The 19,191-nt window shown below is 42.4% G+C and overlaps 1 protein-coding gene across 1 annotated transcript; it reads left to right on the top strand.

Moving 5' to 3' along the window:
• The first annotated feature begins 577 nt into the window (after positions 1–577).
• On the top strand, positions 578–1,914 carry LOC109902295 (BTB/POZ domain-containing protein KCTD12-like). The gene has a single exon (XM_020498552.2). The coding sequence runs from the start codon at positions 610–612 to the stop codon at positions 1,483–1,485; it is 876 nt and encodes a 291-aa protein (XP_020354141.2). The 5' UTR covers positions 578–609; the 3' UTR covers positions 1,486–1,914.
• Positions 1,915–19,191: the final 17,277 nt, after the last annotated feature.

The raw sequence follows: 19,191 nt of genomic DNA, 5'->3' as shown, positions 1-19,191 counted from the left end.
TGCATGTACGTGTAAAAATTTAACATTTCATAGCTAAACACACAAATCACCTGTAATCTGTAAGAGTACAACTAGAGCATGTATTTTTGGCAAAACTGCAGACAGATACAGGGTCTACTCATACTCATAAAGACGTAGTAGCGGGACTTCAGACATGGCCATAAAGAGAGAGCACTGGCGATCTGAGGTGCATAGAGGAATGGAGGTATGTATGTGTGTCTGAAAAAAATGTAAGTGAATGTGGAGTCACAATAGAGGTAAACACAAATGTCACCTTTAGTCTTGTAACAAGAGCATCTGAATTCTCTGGTGTGTGAGTTTCAATTCAGTCAATTTTCATTCATACAACTAATAATGAACGCTATTGAGTAACTGTTTACTTTATGAATTCCATGAAATGTATACTCAAAAAGCCTACTAACAACCAGTCTCCCCTATAGTCTTTTCTATCATCCTTGAAGAAAGGGTTAACAGTCATCACTCAAATCAGCTGTCTACTCTCTCCTCCCACACCGACAAGCACAGCACTACATAAACAAACTGCTAGACGTTCACTCTCATTATTACATGATTCCAGTCGGTAACAGAGGCCCAGGGCTGCGAGTGAAAATGTCACTGGCAGACACGGACACAGAGCGTGGGTTCTCTGGCGCCGAGTCTGAGTGCCCTTTCTCGGAGGTAATTGAACTGAATGTAGGGGGACAGGTGTATGTGACACGGCACATAACTTTGGTCGCTGTCCCAGACTCGCTCCTCTGGACCATGTTCAGCAAGAAGACTCCAAAGGACCTGGCGCGCGACAACAAAGGGCGCTACTTCTTGGACAGGGACGGATTCTTGTTTCGTTATATTTTAGACTACCTACGGGACCTCAACCTGGTACTGCCTGATTATTTCCCCGAGCAAAGCCGGCTGCAGAGAGAGGCTGAGTTCTTCCAGTTGCGGGACCTGTCCACGCGCATCAGCCCCAGGATGAGCAAGGATAACTCCATCAGTGATGATATTTGCCAGAGCGAGACCGAGGAGGGTGCGCTCCAGTGCGGCATAGGGTCCTCCAGCGGAATGGAAACTTTGCGCATGATGTCCGCAATGAGCAGCGCCCGCTCCCCGTCTCGGGAGTCCAGAAAGTCAGGGTACATCACAATTGGATACCGGGGATCGTATAGTATCGGTAGAGATATCCAAACCGACGCCAAGTTCAGGAGAGTGGCGCGCATCACGGTGTGTGGGAAAACGTCCCTTGCCAAAGAGGTGTTCTCGGACACTTTGAATGAGAGCAGAGACCCCGATCGGCCACCGGAGAGGTACACGTCCCGTTACTACCTGAAATTCAATTTCCTTGAGCAGGCGTTTGACAAGCTGACGGAGGTTGGCTTTCACATGGTGGCTTGTAGCTCCACAGGCACGTGCGCCTACACTAACAATGATCCAAACGAGGATACAATCTGGACGAGTTATATGGAGTATGTGTTTTGTCGGGATTAATATGTTGATATGATCCCACCCCAGTAGCCGCTTTGATATTGATGTTTACTGACATTTTCTTTGGTTTAGCCTACTGGTGTAAGTAGGCGTCACGCACGCACGCACTCCTTCCTTCCTTCCAGTTATTTCACAGATCAGTCATTATGCCAGTTAGTGGCATTGAGCCAATCTTCAGTATTGTTTTCTGAATCCACTCCTGTTAAAAATAAATTGATAGAGATGATTAATGTAAGAGATCATTCTGAATGTCCAAGAATAATAGACATAAATGTAGTTGTACTTTATTTTGTATACTAGACCGTGGAGACCTGTCATTTAGGGCAGGTGGAGCAGAGCTTGTTAGCATGTTAATTTGGCATTAATATGTGTCACATATCAGTTTGAAAACAATGTAAAAAATAATAATAATAGAGTTAATATAGCCACATACAAACATGGTCTCTTTTTTGCTTTCTTGAGTAAGGCAGCTCCAAAATGCAGGTGTTTCAGCCTAGCTCAGCGCTTTCTGTGGTGGTGAGGCAGCCAGCAGAAAATACAGCGCGTAGGGGTTGGTAATGTTCTCTAGTTGAACTGGGATTGGCTCAGTGTTCTGTCACTCATGGGGTCACTACCTCACTGCAAAATCTAGAGGCAGAGCTCAAAAATGCATTGCCCTTGGGTGCTGCCATAGATTTACATTAGAAGTGCCCATCCAAGAAGGCTCAAGGTCATTGGCCACAGATAAAATGATGTCAAATCACATTATATCTACCCTAACTTTGATTGGACTGATCATGCCAACATCATATATCAAAATCTTAGCTAGCAAGCTAGACAACCAGTCATTCTCATGAATGAAATTGACAATCTACTGGCAAATCCTTTTCATATGAAGATAAATGATAGATTAAACATATCGGTGCTAATCGGCCATTGTATATAAACATTACACAACAAGCTGGAAATCGCAAATTCAACAATGAGTGATTTGGAAGGAATCAGTGGCTAACTGAAAGCGTTTCAAAGCAATCACTAGCCTGCTATTCAGTGGAGAGGGTGTGTGGTCCAAGTCTGGGTTTAAGGGTCTCTTTTCAAAGCAACACCATGGACCAGAAAAAGTTATATTACATTGGCCATGCTATCAAACCAGCATGACTTCTACCGCGTTCAAAACAACTGGAAACTTGGAACTGGGTGATCACAGGCTCATCGAATATTGTAAGAGCTTTCGTTGTCTGCTTATATGCTCCCTTGATTTATCCTACGGTTCTGACTTAGTGTACAGGGAGAATACTGTAAGAATGGCCCATGTTCTGAATTCTGTCGCTGTCGCTGTCCATTTCAAAAGTGCTGAACAAATATTTATATTGTGACTATGTCTGTCTTAGCTCACTCATTAATGTCTTCATCCAAATTACAGATGGCCTCTTATGCGCTCATCGTTCCCGTATACCATATTTTGAACATCTCAATTGTCAGTAGAAACAACATTTGTTTAAGCAAGTCAGCCATGTTTTTAAAAAGGCAGTAAATGAGGCTGAATGAACTGTTTTGCTGCCAGACAAGGCTCTGCTAATAGCCAGGTGTAGCAGTGGTAAGGATTCACTCCATGGTGCTGAAAAGAAAGCTCTGCTGTTGGGACAGCTTTATGTAGGCCCTTACAAATTGTGGGTACCATTTGTCACCATTAAAGTACAATTCATGTATTGTTTAGTGTAGTGGCTTTGCTGGCATGCATCAACATAATTTTTTTGAGTTTGCCCCATCATGATTTACATGCTAAAATCGCCACAGATACTAGATCTTCTACAGAGCTTATATTGACCTGAAATATATATTAGCCTACTAAGAGAAACACTTCTCTCTGCAGAGCTGACAAATGTAAACTCCTGTAATAATAATGGTGTTATAATGACATTGCCTGGTCTCACAGGGATAAATAATACAATCAAAGCATATCTTTTTGTTTCTGCCTCGTATTGCATGAAAATTTTACATTGACTCCAACAGACTCCAGTAATCTATAAAGTTAATACAACATCGTATTTAGCCATGACAGAACTTCTTTTTTTTTTAAATGCAGCATTTTATTCGGTGTAATTCCTTCATTAGAGAGGCCTGCTAGAACAAATTATAGATTTTATCTATCTATCTTATCTTCATTCCACACTAATCTGATTATTTTGTTGTGTTGTATATTTGTTAACCTGTTCAGATACTGAAATAAGGTATTCTACAATTCCAACATTCTTTACATTAAGTTTACCACTGACTGAAGACATTTTGCAGGATCTTTCCCATTGCTCCTTATCCAGGAACAATTTCTAGAGAGAAGTGCCATTACCAAAGGGTTGCATGTTCAAATACAGGGCTGTCAGGATAAATCTATTGGGAGTGAACATCAACGTGGTCCTGTGTGGCTCAGTCGGTATGCATGGCGCCTGCAATGGCAATGTTTGAGGGTTCGATTACTGCTGAGACCACCCATACACAAAATGTAAGCAACAGTTTTTTATTTAAGCTTTATTTTCACAGGGATGTAATACAGAGACTATGGTCTCTTTTACAGATGAGCCCTGCATAAATACATCAAAGACTGTAAATTGCTTTGGATAGAAGTGTCTGCTATATGGCTTTCAGTGCCTTTACAAAGTATTCACAGCCATTGACTTTTCCTACATTTTGTTGTGTTAAAGCCTGAATGGATTCATATGGGATTGTTTTGACACTGGCCTTCGCATAATACCCCATAATGTCAAAGTGGAATAATGTTTTTCAAAATTTGCACCAATTAACTAAAAGTGAAAAGCTGAAATGTCTTGAGTCAATACATTTGTGAATGACTACTTCATCTCTGTACCACACACATACAATTATCTTTAAGGTCCCTCAGCTGAGCAGTGAATTTCAAACACAGATTCAACCTCAAAGACCAGGGAGGATTTCCAATGCCTCACGAAGAAGGGCACCTATTGGTAGAAGGGTCAAAAAATAAAACGATTGAATATCCATTTGAGCATGGAGAAGTTATTAATTACACTTTGGATAGTGTATCAACTTTCAGCAGGACAACAACATAAAACACAAGGTCAAATGTACACTGGAGTTGCTTACCAAGAAGACAATGAATGTTCATGAGTGGTCATGTCACAGTTCTGACTTAAATCTACTTGAAAATCTATGGTATAACCTGAAAATGTTTGTCTAGCAATGATCAACAACCAATTTGAAAGAGCTTGAATAATTTTGAAAATAATAATGGGAAAATGTTGAACAATCCAGGTGTGGAAACCTCTTAGAGACTTGCCCAGAAAGACCCACAGCTGTAATCGATTCAAAAGGTGCTTCTACAAAGTATTGACTCATGGTTGTGAAAACATCTTATATCTCTTTATTTCATTTTCAATACATTTTCAAAAATGTCTAAAAACAGGTTTTCCCTTTGTCATAATGGGTTATTGAATGTGGTCGGGTGAGAGAAAAAAATATTTAATCCATTTTGAATTCAGGCTGTAACACAACAAAATATGGAATAAGTCAAGGGTATGAATACTTTTTGAAAGCACTGCATATGATATTACATCCCAGGTGACACCTACTGCCATTGTGCCCTTGATCAAGGCACTTAACTGTTCGAAGGGCGCTGCTATGCTATTGGTCTATTGGAATGGGTGGAGTAGAAAGTGATGCTGGGTATTTAGACCACAGTCCCCCAAGACATTTTTTATTTTTATTGAGTCTTTATTTTGACAGAGAGTCAATGTTGAGACCAAGGTCTCTTTTCCAGATGAGCCCCATAATACAGATGAAAATACAATGCGCACATTAAACTACACATTCATATACACAATAAAATACCCGTAAAGCAAAACTCAATCATAAAAAAACAGACATTCTTCCGTAAAAAGGTCCCCGAGTGGCGCAGCGGTCTAAGGCACTTTATCTCAGTGCTTGAGGCGTCACTACAGACATCCTGATTCGAATCCAGGCTGTATCAGAACCGGCCGTGATTGGGAGTCCCATAGGGAGGCTCACAATTGGCCCAGCGTCTTCCGGGTTTGGCCGGTGCAGGCCGTCATCGTAAATAATAATTTGTTCTTAACTGACTTGCCTAGTTAACTAAAGGTTAAATAAAAACAACCATCTGAAATTCCTTGTAGACACCAATTCCTCCAATTTTAAAGTCTGTTGTAGATAATTCCACACATAGAGTGCAGGGAAATTAAAGGCTGTATAACCAACCCCACTTACACCTCGGCACGTAGAATAGTTTTTCCTCTATAGCCCAATATTGTGAACATACCAGTCTGAACATTGTATTTTTCAATGGCATATTTGTAATAGTTTCCATAAATTTCTTCATGCATTTTGTTATAAGCACAATAAAAATGAACAGGAAACCCCCAGCTCTTGAAGAAGTTAGTCAGAACTACACAGTTATGATTATTTACTGATCATGAAAAGAATGCAGTTACTTGCTGTATAACTCAGATGATCGACATACATGTGTGTAATTGTTTTGCATGGAATCATTTTAAATGTGTAGTTCTGACTACGCTCTTCAAGAGGTGACGTTATTACAATCAAATAGTTTACATTTATTTAACGATCCCTTGAAAACGGCACACAGTTGCCAATGGTTTTAGCGGAGCTGGGGGTGACACCTACACCTAATAGGTTGTTATTAATAAACCGTCACAATAAGGTGCAGAGCGTTTGATTTGATTGCAGGGGGGAAAGGAGCCCCCTGCAATCAAATCAAACGCTCTGCACCTTATTGACGTTTTATTAATAACATCCTATTGTGGAAAACAATTAATTTAATTAATCTCCACTGTATGTTTGTTAGCTATCCACCCAGTTTTAGAGGAATGATTCCATAAACCTTTGAATTGAAATGCCATTATGCCAGCGTTACTTTCAAACAGTCAATCCACAGCCATACACTGGCTGAAATCAGTTGATGATAGGACTTAGTTGTAAATGTTACAAGTACTGATATTGTATCATATGTTGGTGATATATTGGTTACTACATGATTCCGTATGTGTTATTTCACAGTTTTGATGTCTTCACTATTATTCTACAATGTAGAAAATAGTAAAAATAAAGAAAAATCCTTGAATGGGTAGGTGTGTCCAACCTTTTGACTGGTACTGTATATATTTTTAGACATTTGTGACCAACCGGCTTAATTCGGTCTTATGTAGCAAAAAAATAAAATAAATTGTGTTTTTACATTGGATAAAAGTAGAGACTCAGAGCTACAAAATTGTATATCATACACTACAGTTGAGGAACAATGGGAAAGTAATTCTGCTTTGAAAGTTGATAAACTTGTAACCTCACTTCTGTGGAAATGGCCTTTGAATGTTTTGGTACACCTACTGGAGAGCTCTCCTTTGTCAACATCCATTCAGCATCGTTTACACCCTCTAAAGCTTTAGCACCGCCCAGCTATCTGGCACACTCAGACAAGCGTGCTCTGAAATCGGAGTAGATAGCCAGAGCTAATTTACCAGCTATTTCTATCAACAGTTGTCGCAGTGACAACTTGCATAGTGGAGTCTTTTGTTAAGACATGTAGCTAGCTAGCTAAAAGATTAACCATAATCCCAACTCATGATATTACTACCCTGCATGAATTTGCAGGTATCTAACCAACCATGTTCAATATTAGCTAGCTAACATTGGGCTTTAACAAGCAAAGCAAATGGCTCTGAGATACAAAAGATATTACTACACAGATCATACACGTAACGTTAGCTAGCAAGCCAGCCAGCTAACGTTAGCTAGCTAGCTAACAGTACACTTTAACTTGAAATGAAAATAACTTTATGACTAAATTTGAAATGTGTAATATCTGAAAATCTAGCTAGCTAGACTATCTTACATGGATGGACACTTCTCCCTCTCGGTCACGGATGCCATTGTTGCCCTTAGTTTGAAGATCTATCTCCTTAGCTATCATACTCTAATTCCACAGATTTCAAAACTTGGTACTCTAGAAAGTGGAGAGCAACACTTATGCGGTTTTTCTATGTGATATCTTTAGAAAAAAAAGCTGTGTTAGAAAGGATTACATGCTACACTTCCTGACCAGCTCAAATAGACAGAAGTGTGCTACATAACAGACCAATCCGAACTCATCTCTCAGCATGTCCAGCCCACTCATTATCTCAGCCAATCATGGCTAGCGGGAATATTGTCTTTTTTTGTGGCTAAACCAACTAGGATCGTAATTTATCAATTGTATTCAAATTTACAAATGGAAACAAGTTTGTTAAGGCAAATCAAAGTTCACATGTTCCAGAAGGCATTTCTGCCAAAAAACGCAGTTTGATAAAAATACAAAAAGTTTACCTTCAAAAATGGCTCTCGTGTGACGTAGTGACGTGAAACAAGTCACATTTGTGGTATGTTTACATATATTTTAGAGGCTATTTATGCAGACATTTTTCATAACCTGTATAAACTGTATTTATAACTATACAACAATATTTTAGGTTGACAATCTATTACACAATTTCTGTTCTATCACATGCCTTGCTTTTATTTTCCTGCATAAGTAAAATCAGGATCATGCCTCTACTGCCATTCATTCCAATTAGACTGGTTTGGATTTCTCCCTGACCAATATGTCTGCCATTTTCACCTCATTGTGTACATTTGAGGATTAATGACATGGCCCCTCTAGTAATTTAATAGGATCTCTACCCTTGTAACTTAGATTTAAAGTTTCATATAAAGAGATATTATCGTGGTAACGAAGTCAACTACTGCGAGTTGAATGCACTCGGCCTTCAGTCAGCTCAACTCTCCTACAACACAATATCTAGCTAGTTTTGTCTCTCCTTCTGTCTGCTGTTAGAGCTTTCCCGTGAGACAAATCCCATAACTAATATCCTTACTAATTGCACAAACATCGCCCAGCTTGAGTGTAGATGTGTTTATCAACAAAACATCTTCTCTAAATATCATATAGATGTGCTTTAAAAGACAGCATGTCTACACTTTACCTAGAAAATGAAAATAAGCTGTGTGAGTGTACAAGTTCAGCTGTCTAACCAGAACTAGAATGGAATTTATTAATATTTATATGGTCTATTTGGCCAAATCTAAGGATTTGTCTGTATAACTATGCACAGCTCTCTGGGTGACGTTCTGTCTTCAAGTCTCCAGTAGGTGATTAAGTTCCTTCCATATATGTAATGTATTACAGGTTATGGACAGGTCCAATCAGGTGGCAGGAGGGGTAGAGTGCATGACACATATCACATCCTGGATATGACAATAGTTTGCCTCAACTCATTGGGTCCAGTAAGCAGACTACCTTTCCAAACACGTCAATTGTCATACCTTCCTGTATAGGGACCAATGAACTCCAACCATGATAGGGTCCTTTGGCATGGCATGCAAACCACAGTCGGTTGTGCATCCTGGAAGCATGTTTTGTCGAACTGGAGACAAAGAAATGGTCAATCCATAGAGGGATTTTCGCTCAGTCTCAAAAGCCCCATTTATACCTGGTGCTAACATGTGTCCTTTGTCCTGGTCCTATCCATAATCTGATTGTGCTCACATTTTTCAGACTGGTCTAGACGATTAAAAGGCGTATTGTGACCTGATTATGATCAGTGTGTAAACAGACAAGATCACAACAAGAGCAGGACGAAGGACGCAGGTTAGAACCAGGTATAAACAGGGCAAGAAGGGACCATTTTCACTTGGATCTTGGCAAAAGAGGGCATGAATTGTTTGCATAATTGTAATCCAAACCCAACATTCTTAACATCTTGATGAACTCTTGTCACAAATCTCACAAAACTCTTGTTTGACACTAGAATAAATGTTTCTGACCCAAATTGATGCTATTTAGTGAGGAATGTGCTTTCTTGATTCCGTTGTGCTTGAAAAGTGTGATTGGTTTTAATCCCGGCCAAAGGCCTAGATTCAATCAGATCAAGCGTTATCCGGCGATAGCCAACCCACACATAGCTGATGTTTGGCAGTGTTGGAGGTGAAAATGCGTTGGAGCTGTCAAATTGATGAGCAGCGGCTCTTGTGATCATTGTCACGAAGCCATGCCCGTCCCACTTGTGTTAGAAGTTCAGAAGGAGAAAGTGTAGGCTATATAGAAATAATGACACTCAAATTGAAAATCTTAAAACAAAATAATTACGATTTATATAAGCCTAATTGAGGTGTTGTCACGTTCTGACCCTAGTTATTGTGTTAATTGTTTGTTTTAGTTGGTCAGGACGTGAGTTGGGTGGGCATTCTATGTTTTGTGTGTCTAGGTTGTTTTTCTGTGTTTGGCCAAGTATGGTTCTCAATCAGAGGCAGATGTCGTTAGTTGTCTCTGATTGAGAGTCATACTTAGGTAGCCTGGGTTTCACTGTTTGTTTGTGGGTGACTGTTTCCGTGTCTTTGTTTTACACCACATGGTACTGTTTTCGGTTTCGGTTATTCACATTGCGTTTATTGTTTTTGTATGGAGTGTTCAGTTGATGTGTTTTAATAAACAACCATGGACACTTACCACGCCGCATATTGGTCCTCCGATCCTTCTCGCCTCTCCTCTTCAGATGAAGAGGAGGAAAACCATTACAGGTGTAGATTACATCTCACGTGTTCAAACTTGTGAACAAGGCTGCATATGGGATTTCTCTCAATGCGACTCCGTGTAACCAATGGCAATGTCCTGCCGGGAGCCGTTATGGATTTGACACCGTCAAACCATCACCTATGCAGGTTTAATCTAAATCCGAATCGGGCCCTAAGATGTACCAGTCCTTCTGGAATCTGCTCGACTGCCCTACAGCCAGTCTGTTTCTGACTGATTGGCTCAGTATACCATACTGAGAATGGGTCATCCAAGTACTGTAAATTAGAGGGAACAACCCCACAGCTGATTCAACTCATACATTCAACTTTACAAATGCCACCCCATGCCACTCCACATGTGAATATTTAGGAGATGTGTAAATGTTACAATAGTATCTGTTTCCCTCATCTCTTTATAACACAAATTGGGCTGTGTGTGATGTCGGTGCAAAATGGAGCAGCTGGCCTCATTTTATGATGTCATTATCATTTCAAGTGTAAATAACAAAAGGCTCCAGCTGCAGAGATGAGAGAGTGGGAGAGAGAGATAAATGGGAAAAGGATCTGTGATGATAGAGTGAAAGGAAAAAGTGAATAGAGCAGAGCTTCTCAACCTTTTAATTTTCTGAAACGCCACTGAAACGCTTTGATTTTGAATTTTTTTTATCAGCTGTTTGTTATCTTCCCCTACTCCCCTGGATCAGAATCACTGGAATCGAGGACATCCATGAGTGGAGACGACCTGCCATTGACCCAAGATATTATCTCATTCTAAATAAACAACATTTGCTACGAGAAATATCTATCTTTCAATTTAGTTACTGTATGTATTTATTTGAGTTTATTTTATTTTTACAGGGACAGTGCACATTAATCAACGTTTCAGTAAGAGGTGCCGGTTTTAGCCAGCCGGATAATTTTCTGGGCAGGTTATTAAAAACAATTACAATATAGACAATAGCAACTTAGGACAAGCAAGACGTAGCATACAGACAGAGAAACATAGAACAAAAAGCAGCAAGACAAAATTCATAAAAGCAGCAAAGTGTTTCCACACCTCACAAGCTACAGACAACAGACAACATGGAAAGCGGCAACACACAGCTAGGGACCATGTTTGCAAATCTGATTGACCTTTAGCCATGTCTTCAAGCATTTTGTGAAAGTGTGATATGTGGTGCAGTTACGTGTGTCTGATGGCAGTGTATTCCAGACATGGGAAGCTCTCACAGAGAAAACGGATTTACCAAAGGTGCTTTTCCTTAAGGGAACTATACAGTCACCTCTCATGGCAGACCTTGTGGATCTGCTGCCATATGTTTGGGTTTTCTGTTTAACAAAAATACTGAGTGGAGGGGGAGCCAGGCCATTTAGGATCTTGAATACAAGACATGCGTCGGTGTATTGCACAAGATTTTCCCAACTCAGGAGCTCATGCTTTCTGAGGATGTAACAGTGATGATGGCTATTGGGCTTCCTATCAAGCACTTTGAGAGCCTGTTTGTAGACAGACTGAATAGGTCTTAATATTGTACAGCAAGCTTGGGCGAAACTAGTCAAGCAGTATGTTAAGTGGGGGAGTATCATAGATTTGAAGTACAGTTTTGCTACCTCTGTAGTCAAACAATTTCGTATAAATCGGAAATGAGCTAGTTTGAATTTGGTTATTTGAATTACCCTTTTCACATGCTTTTTGAAAGAGAGGTTGGAATCAAGTATGATGCCAATGTACTTAAAATCAGATACCACCTGGAGCTTTTCCCCTGACACACAAACATCTGGCTCAGTAGCATCTGTTGCCCTCTTTGTGAAGAACATGCAAACAGTTTTTTTCACATTGAGATGCAAACATGAGTCACTGAGCCACTTTGTAACCTGGACCATTACAGTAGTGAGTTTTTGTGCAGCTTATTGTTTGCTCTTTGCATGCACATATATCACTGTATCATCTGCATACATTTGAACTTCAGACCCAGTACAGAAAGATGGCAGATCATAAATGTACAGGCTGAAGAGTAGGGGCCCCAGTATTGACCCTTGGGGCATGCCCACATCATAGCTAAGAGTGGGCGACAGCTCATTGCTCACTCTGACACACTGAGTTCTGCCTTCAAGGTATGATTTCATCCATCTCAAGGCATCAGGGGAAAAGTTGAACTTGGACAATTTTGTGATATGAATCTCATGGTTAACAGTATCAAAAGCCTTCCTTAGGTCCAGAAACACAGCCCCAACAACGCCCCCTTTGTCCATCTTGGACTTCACATTTTCCAGAAGAAAGCAGTTTCTGTGGAGTGTTTCGTTCTGAAGCCAACCTGCATGGAGTGTAATGTGAAGGGGCTGTTGTTGAGGTGGGCAATCAGTTGTTCTGCTACACACTTTTCAACAACCTTTGACACCACAGGTAGTATACTAATGGGTCTGTACTCACGTCAGCAGGGTCGCCTGATTTAAAGATGGCTGTTATTATTGCTGACTTCCATACCCTTGGAAACACCCCGAGAACAATAGATGTGTTGGTGACCTTATTAATGGGGCCAATGAGTGACTCTTTGTAGTTTTTAAGAAAGGTAGAGTCCAGCCCAAACACATCTTTGGCTATAGAGTTCTTTAGTGAACTAATCACCTTGTTCACCTTTGACTCAGAAACCTCCCTTATGATGAAGACAGGGCGTCATTCACTAGCACTGAGCCCAAGAAACCAGTTTAGGGGTTCTGTGTCAGTACCCTGACAGAGTCAATAAAGTAGGAATTGAAGGCTATTGCTATTTTGACTGCATCCTGTGTTAGATTGTTATTCACCATGATTTCTAGTCTTTTTGCAGTGGTCTTTCCCTGTTAACTTTTTTAGATTCTCCCAGATCAGTTTAGAATTTCCCTTTGCTTCACCAATTATGTTAATAAAAAGGATTGTCTAGGCCTGTCTGATTTCTTTCATCACCTTATTTCTCAACATGGTAAACCTACGTCTGTCATGCTCTAATTTGGATCTTAGGGCTATTTTTAGAGCATAATCTCATTCTATCATCAATTTCAGGATTTTTTCTTTTTAGCCAAGGAAGAGTGCTCTTTTGGTCAGGTTTGGATTTAATTTTCTTTAGGAAACCATTTATTGTAGTCTGGATTGTGGATAGAAAAACTTGACTATCAGCTTCCACATCTGTATAGGACAAGAGATCATTCCAGTTAATTCCCTTAATTGTGTTTTCAAAATAGCTTAATTCACTCTTAGGTATTCTTAGTTGATCTGGCTTTCTAACAGTAGAGAGGTTAAACCTACTCTCCTACTCTTTCTTTTTCTTTTTTTTCTTTTTTTTGCATTTTCCAATTAAGAACATTCAAAACAAAGGTGAAAAGATATTAGACAACGATAGGACAAAGTGACAGTAACAGACGAGCGTAACAAAAATAAATAATAATTATATAAACAAACATACACTGTATAAGGCACTGTATATGGTGCTTTAATAATTTCAGTAGCTCTAAACCTGCACCTGCCTTCTCCTCTCTACACCTGTGACAGAATGACCGACCCAACAGAACAGGAAGCAGCAGGACATGCCGACCTCTACGCTATAGGAGCGACCTCCACCTTGCCCGTCATGCCAGGACGGCCTCCGAGAGGGACAAGGTGGCTGGCCTTGGTGATCTCGGTGCTGACAGGCGGGGCTCTGGATTGGGCGCCCGCTGTCTGGGAGAGGGACGGTTCAGAAGTGCAGTTCTATGAGCGCTTCACCCAACTCTTCTGTGCCATTTTCGACCACCTTACAGAGGGCCGAGAGGGAGGTGAGCATCTCCTCTGTCTACGCCAGGGGTCCAGGACAGCATCTGAGTACACTCTGGATTTCCGGACGGTGGCTACGTCCACTGGCTGGAACGAACAGGCCCTGTTGACGGTTTTCCACAGCGGGCTACAGGAGGATGTCCAGACTGAGCTGGCCTGTCGAAATGAGGACTGCATGCTGGACCAGTTCATCGCCATGGCCATCCGCCTTTGTAATCTCCTACGTGCCCGTCGTCGCCCATCCCGGGCATTCTGGACTCTCCCAGGAATCTCCAGCGAGACTGAGCCCATGGAGGTGGGCACGAAGCACCTTCCCCCAGAGGAACGTCAACGCTGCCGTCAACAGGGTCTCTGCTCCTACTGCGGGGAGTCAGACCACCCCTGGAAGACCTGTCCTAGAAGAAGAACCAGGCGAGGAAGTGACAGGCCGGGGAGCACTCCTGCACCTTCCCAAGTAGGCGTGGTTGTGCCTTGCTCCTCTCTGTCCACCTCCTTCCTGTCACCTTCCCAGCCTATCCTGGCCCCCCACTGAGTCCTTCCCTAGTGGACTCAGGTACTGCAGGTAATTTCCTAGACCAGTCAGTGGCCTTGTCATTACGCATTACTCTAGTCTCTTTCAAACCCCCTATCCCAGTCCATGACCTAGACAACCGTCCCCTAGGAACAGGACTGGTGTGCCAAACCACGATTCCCATTTCCCTCACAGTTGCTCACACCCACCATGAACGCATAATTTTCCTCATCTTAGACTCTCCTGTAGTTTTAGGTTTCCCCTGGTTACAGTTGCATAACCCCAGGATATCATGGGCAGAGAGGAGGTTGTTGAGTGTCAGGAGAATTGTCTCTCTGTGTCTGTGCCACCTCCATGGAAAGTACGGACCAGGCCACCCACGTCTCTATCCAGGAGGAATACCGGGATCTAAAGGTGTTTTTTTCGAAGACTTGTGCCACGTGCCTGCCCCCTCATCACCCTTGGGATGGCACTATTGACCTACTGCCTGGTTTTACCCTCCCGCGGGGGCACATCTACCTTCTCTCGCATGCATAGACCGAAGCCATGGAAGTCTACGTCCAGGAGGCGCTGGCCCAAGGATTCCTTTGTCCGTCCACCTCTCCGGCCTCCTCCAGCTTATTTCTTGTGAAGAAGAAAGACAGAGGTCTCCACCCCTGTATCGATTACCGGACACTGAGTAAGGCAACTGCTAAGTAAGTTATCCCTTGCCTCTCATATCCACTGTGATCGAACAAATGCATGGTGCTCAGTACTTTACCAAATTGAATTTACGCAGTGCCTACAACCTGGTGCGCTTCAGAGAGGGGGATGAATGGAAGACTATCTTCAGCACCAGAACCGGGCACTACAAATACAGGGTAACGCCCTATGGACTGACAAATGCACCCTCTGTGTTTCAATCCTTCATTAACGAGGTGTTTGGAGACAAATTGGGTCGTTGTGTAGTGGTGTACATAGATGACATCTTGGTGTACTCCACTACACGCGAGCAACTTGTCTCTCGTCAGGTCCATTTTGGAGAGGCTGATAGGGCATCACCTGTACCTGAGGGTGCTCAACACCCATTGGTTTGGACAGACCACCAGAACCTAGAGTATATTTGAGCCGTGAAGAGGCTGAACTCGCGTCAGGCCAGGTGGACCATATTCTTCGCCAGGTTTGACTTTACCCTCTCCTACCGGCCGGGATCTAAAGTCAAGGCCGATGTGTTGTCTCGGGTGCATGACACAGAGGATCAGAGGGAGAAAGTGACACCCATTATTGCCCTGTCCCACATTGTTGCTCCTGTCGTGCGGAATGTGGACGCGGACATCAGTCGAGCCCTGTGATGGGAGCCCTCACCTGCCCACTGTCCCTAAGGGGTGTACCTACATGCCCTCTGATGTGCGGGACTGTCTCCTTGCCTGGGCGCACACAGCACCTGTGTCGGGGAACCCGGGTATAGCCCGTACTGTCGACTGTCTCTCCACCAAGTACTGTTGGCTCACCTTGGCCCAGGACGTCTGGGTTTACATCTCTTCCTGCTCCCCCTGCACACAGGCAAGACACAGAGACACCTCCCCTATGGCAAACTCCACCCGCTGCCGGTTCCACAATGACCCTGGTCCCATCTCTCCGTAGACTTTGTCACAGACCTTCCCCCCTCGGAGGTGCACACCACCATCCTGGTCGTTGTGGACCGTTTTTCAAAGCCTGTCGTTTGATTCCTCTGCCTGGTCTCCCTACAACCATATGCATACCATGGAGGCTATCTTCTCTCAAGTCTTCCGGCACTACGGATCCCGGAGGACATCGTGTCTGACCGTGGTCCTCAGTTGACCTCCCATGTCTGGAAGGCCTTCATGGAACAATTGGGGGTCACGGTCAGCCTCACCTCCGGGTACCGTCCCCAATCAAATGGGCAGGTGGAAAGGGAAATCAGGAACTGGGTAGGTACCTTCGTAGTTAGTGTCAGGAATGGCCGGGGGAGTGGGCTGCATTTCTGCCTTGGGCAGAATACGAACAAAACTTCCTCCATCACTCCTCCACTAACTTCACCCCCTTTCAGTGTGTTCTAGACTATCACCCGGCCCTGGCACCTTAGTCAGATCAAAGGCTCCTGCGGTGGACGATTGGTTCCTCCGGCAAAAGGTACAGGCTGATCATCACCGCAGTGTGACCCCTGTCTTTCAACCCGGTGACAGGGTCTAGCTTTCAACCCGGTGACAGGTGGAGGTACCTGTCCCTCCACCTGCCCTGCCGGAAGCTGAGCCCGCGGTTTGTGGGGCCGTTCAAAGCCCCGAGGGGAGTTAATGAGGTACAGATTACAGCTCCCCGTCAATTACCGTATCTCACCCTCATTTCATGTATCTCTCCTCATGCCGGTGGCAGCTGGTCCCTTGCCTAGTGCTGGACCCCACGACGCACCTCCCGCTCCATTGGATGTCGATGGGGGCCCCGGCGTACTCCGTCCGTAGCCTGTTGGACTCACGGCGTCGTGGGGGGTCGCTTTGGTCGCTTTGGCTCCCCCTGCTGTCCAGCTCAGGTGTTCGGTGTCACCGGCCAAAGAGCTGCTGCCGAACCTGCTGCTGGTAAACGCCCTTCACTCATCAACCTAGGACTTGTGTCGTCATCATTACACACACCTGGTTCCAATCCCCAATCTATCACTGTATAATTACTCCCTCTGGCCTTCTGTCTTTGTCAGTCATTGTAAATGTTGCTTGTTTCCTGAGCGGAATCTCTCCTACTATTTCCTGAATACTTTATTATTTTTCACTTTGGGTTTTGTCCCACTTTTATATATGGTGCTTTAATAATTTCAGTAGTTCTAAACATGCGACTACCTCCTGCCTTCTCCTCTCTACACTTGTGACATACACATTATTACACACACCCACGTACATAGATAAAGGCTTCCAGGTGCACATAATGTTATTAAATTATTACAATATTGAGAAAAGGGTAAATGTACAAAAAATAAATGTTATTCTGTACTTACTTTGAGTGGCGTACTGTACTTTCAAATGTGTTGGCAGATTACAGGTGGATATCTAGAAGATGTGGTAAAAAAATACTATCCTACTAGATCTACACTGAAATAATTAACACTTTGTAAATTATATACAATTAATCATAGGACTGGATGGCTTCAAATACTAACGTTAATTAGCATCAAGCCATTTTAAAATAGGAAGTCAATTTGGCTGTTTTAAGCTATTATTAGACAACTTGCTAGGAATCGTAGCCAAGACTTGAATGTCTATCTGGTTGATAACGTTAACTAGCGACGTCAAAGTAATATATGGCCAGATATTAGTAATCCTAGAATAGTAATAAATACCCAACTAGCTAAATAACTGACTAGGTAGCCAACGTCATAACTTTTAGGACCTAGACGTGTACACTGACAGGAAAATATATTATTGGTAATGTCAGCTAACAGCATCTTTGATACAGGAGACCTGTAAGTTAGACATTGGTGTATCCAATGTGTACATGTCTCCTGGACCGAAGAGGCTACTAGCAGGAGGACGCTAACTAGTAAGCCTGTAGCTGAGAACGGTGTCTTGTTGCTAGCTAGCCAGGTAGTGAGCTAATTTGTCTAGTTTGATTAGCTTACTAGATAGTTATATAATTTGCTAGCTAGCTAGTTAACGTAAGCTTACTTGCTAAAGGTAGTGTCCGCTAATATCGGTGATACAATGGCACCGGTCGATAACTTAACAAGCTAATGTTGTCTAGCTATCTACAATGTTAACCAGATTAAAAGGGAAAATAATGATTTATTTGGTTACAATGACTGAAGGCCATATCAAACTAGCTAGCTGTTTATCTTATGAGGTGGTATCGTTATATCTTATGAAATAGTTTGGTAGCTAGCTATCAATGTTCAAACATTACTTACCCTAACTAGCTATCTAGCTAACATTAGCTAGCTAGGTGGCTAGCTACCAAACATTGTTAGTTAGACACAAACAGAGCGATGCATAGAATCAAGCAAGGTCTATTAGCTAACTAACCCCCTTTGGTCTAGATAACATGAACAACCGCCACTGCACATAGACAGTTTCAACAAACAAAGCAATAACTATTGGCACACAAAAGTACTAAAAAAAACAAATTATGCAGGAGTCAACATGGTTGACAATACTTATTTCCCTCAATACTTATTTCCCTCATTAAAATGCAAATCAATTTATAGCATTTTTGACATGTGTTTTTCTGATTTTTTGTTTTTGTTTTTGTTGTTATTATGTCTCTCACTGTTCAAATAAACCTACCATTAAAATTATAGACTGATTTCTGATTTCTTTGTCAGTGGGCAAACGTACAAAATCAGCAGGGGATCAAATACTTTTTTCCCTCTTTTTTCCCTCACTGTATATATATATATATATATAGGCCATTGCTCCCGAGTGGCGCAGCGGCCTAAGGCACTGCAAGAGGCATTACTACAGTCCCTGGTTCGAATAGAGGCTGTATCACATCCGACCGTGATTGGGAGTGACATAGGGCGGCACACAATTGGCCCAGCTTCATCTGGGTTTGGCCGGTTTAGGCCGTGATTGGAAATAAGAATGTGTTCTTACCTGATTTGCTTAGCTAAATAAAGGTTACATTTAAAAAACAACTGGCGGCAACCGCAGTGCAATTAATTGAAGGTGAACAGTGGCTGGTGCTGAAAATATAGCTAACTTGTTATGCAAGTGTTGCACACCAACAGATGGAGAGAACATACACCAGTCGAGCATTTCATTTCAACAATCATCTTCATTTTAATTTGACTTCACAAACAACAAGAGGGCTTAATTGGAGTCTATTTCTTCGGAGCCTAGACCTA

This window comes from Oncorhynchus kisutch, linkage group LG2 (assembly GCF_002021735.2).
Source record: "Oncorhynchus kisutch isolate 150728-3 linkage group LG2, Okis_V2, whole genome shotgun sequence".
In the NCBI taxonomy this organism is placed as follows: domain Eukaryota; kingdom Metazoa; phylum Chordata; class Actinopteri; order Salmoniformes; family Salmonidae; genus Oncorhynchus; species Oncorhynchus kisutch.
The sequence above is the reverse complement of the archived record's forward strand: the minus strand, read 5'-3'. Positions and strand labels throughout refer to the sequence as shown.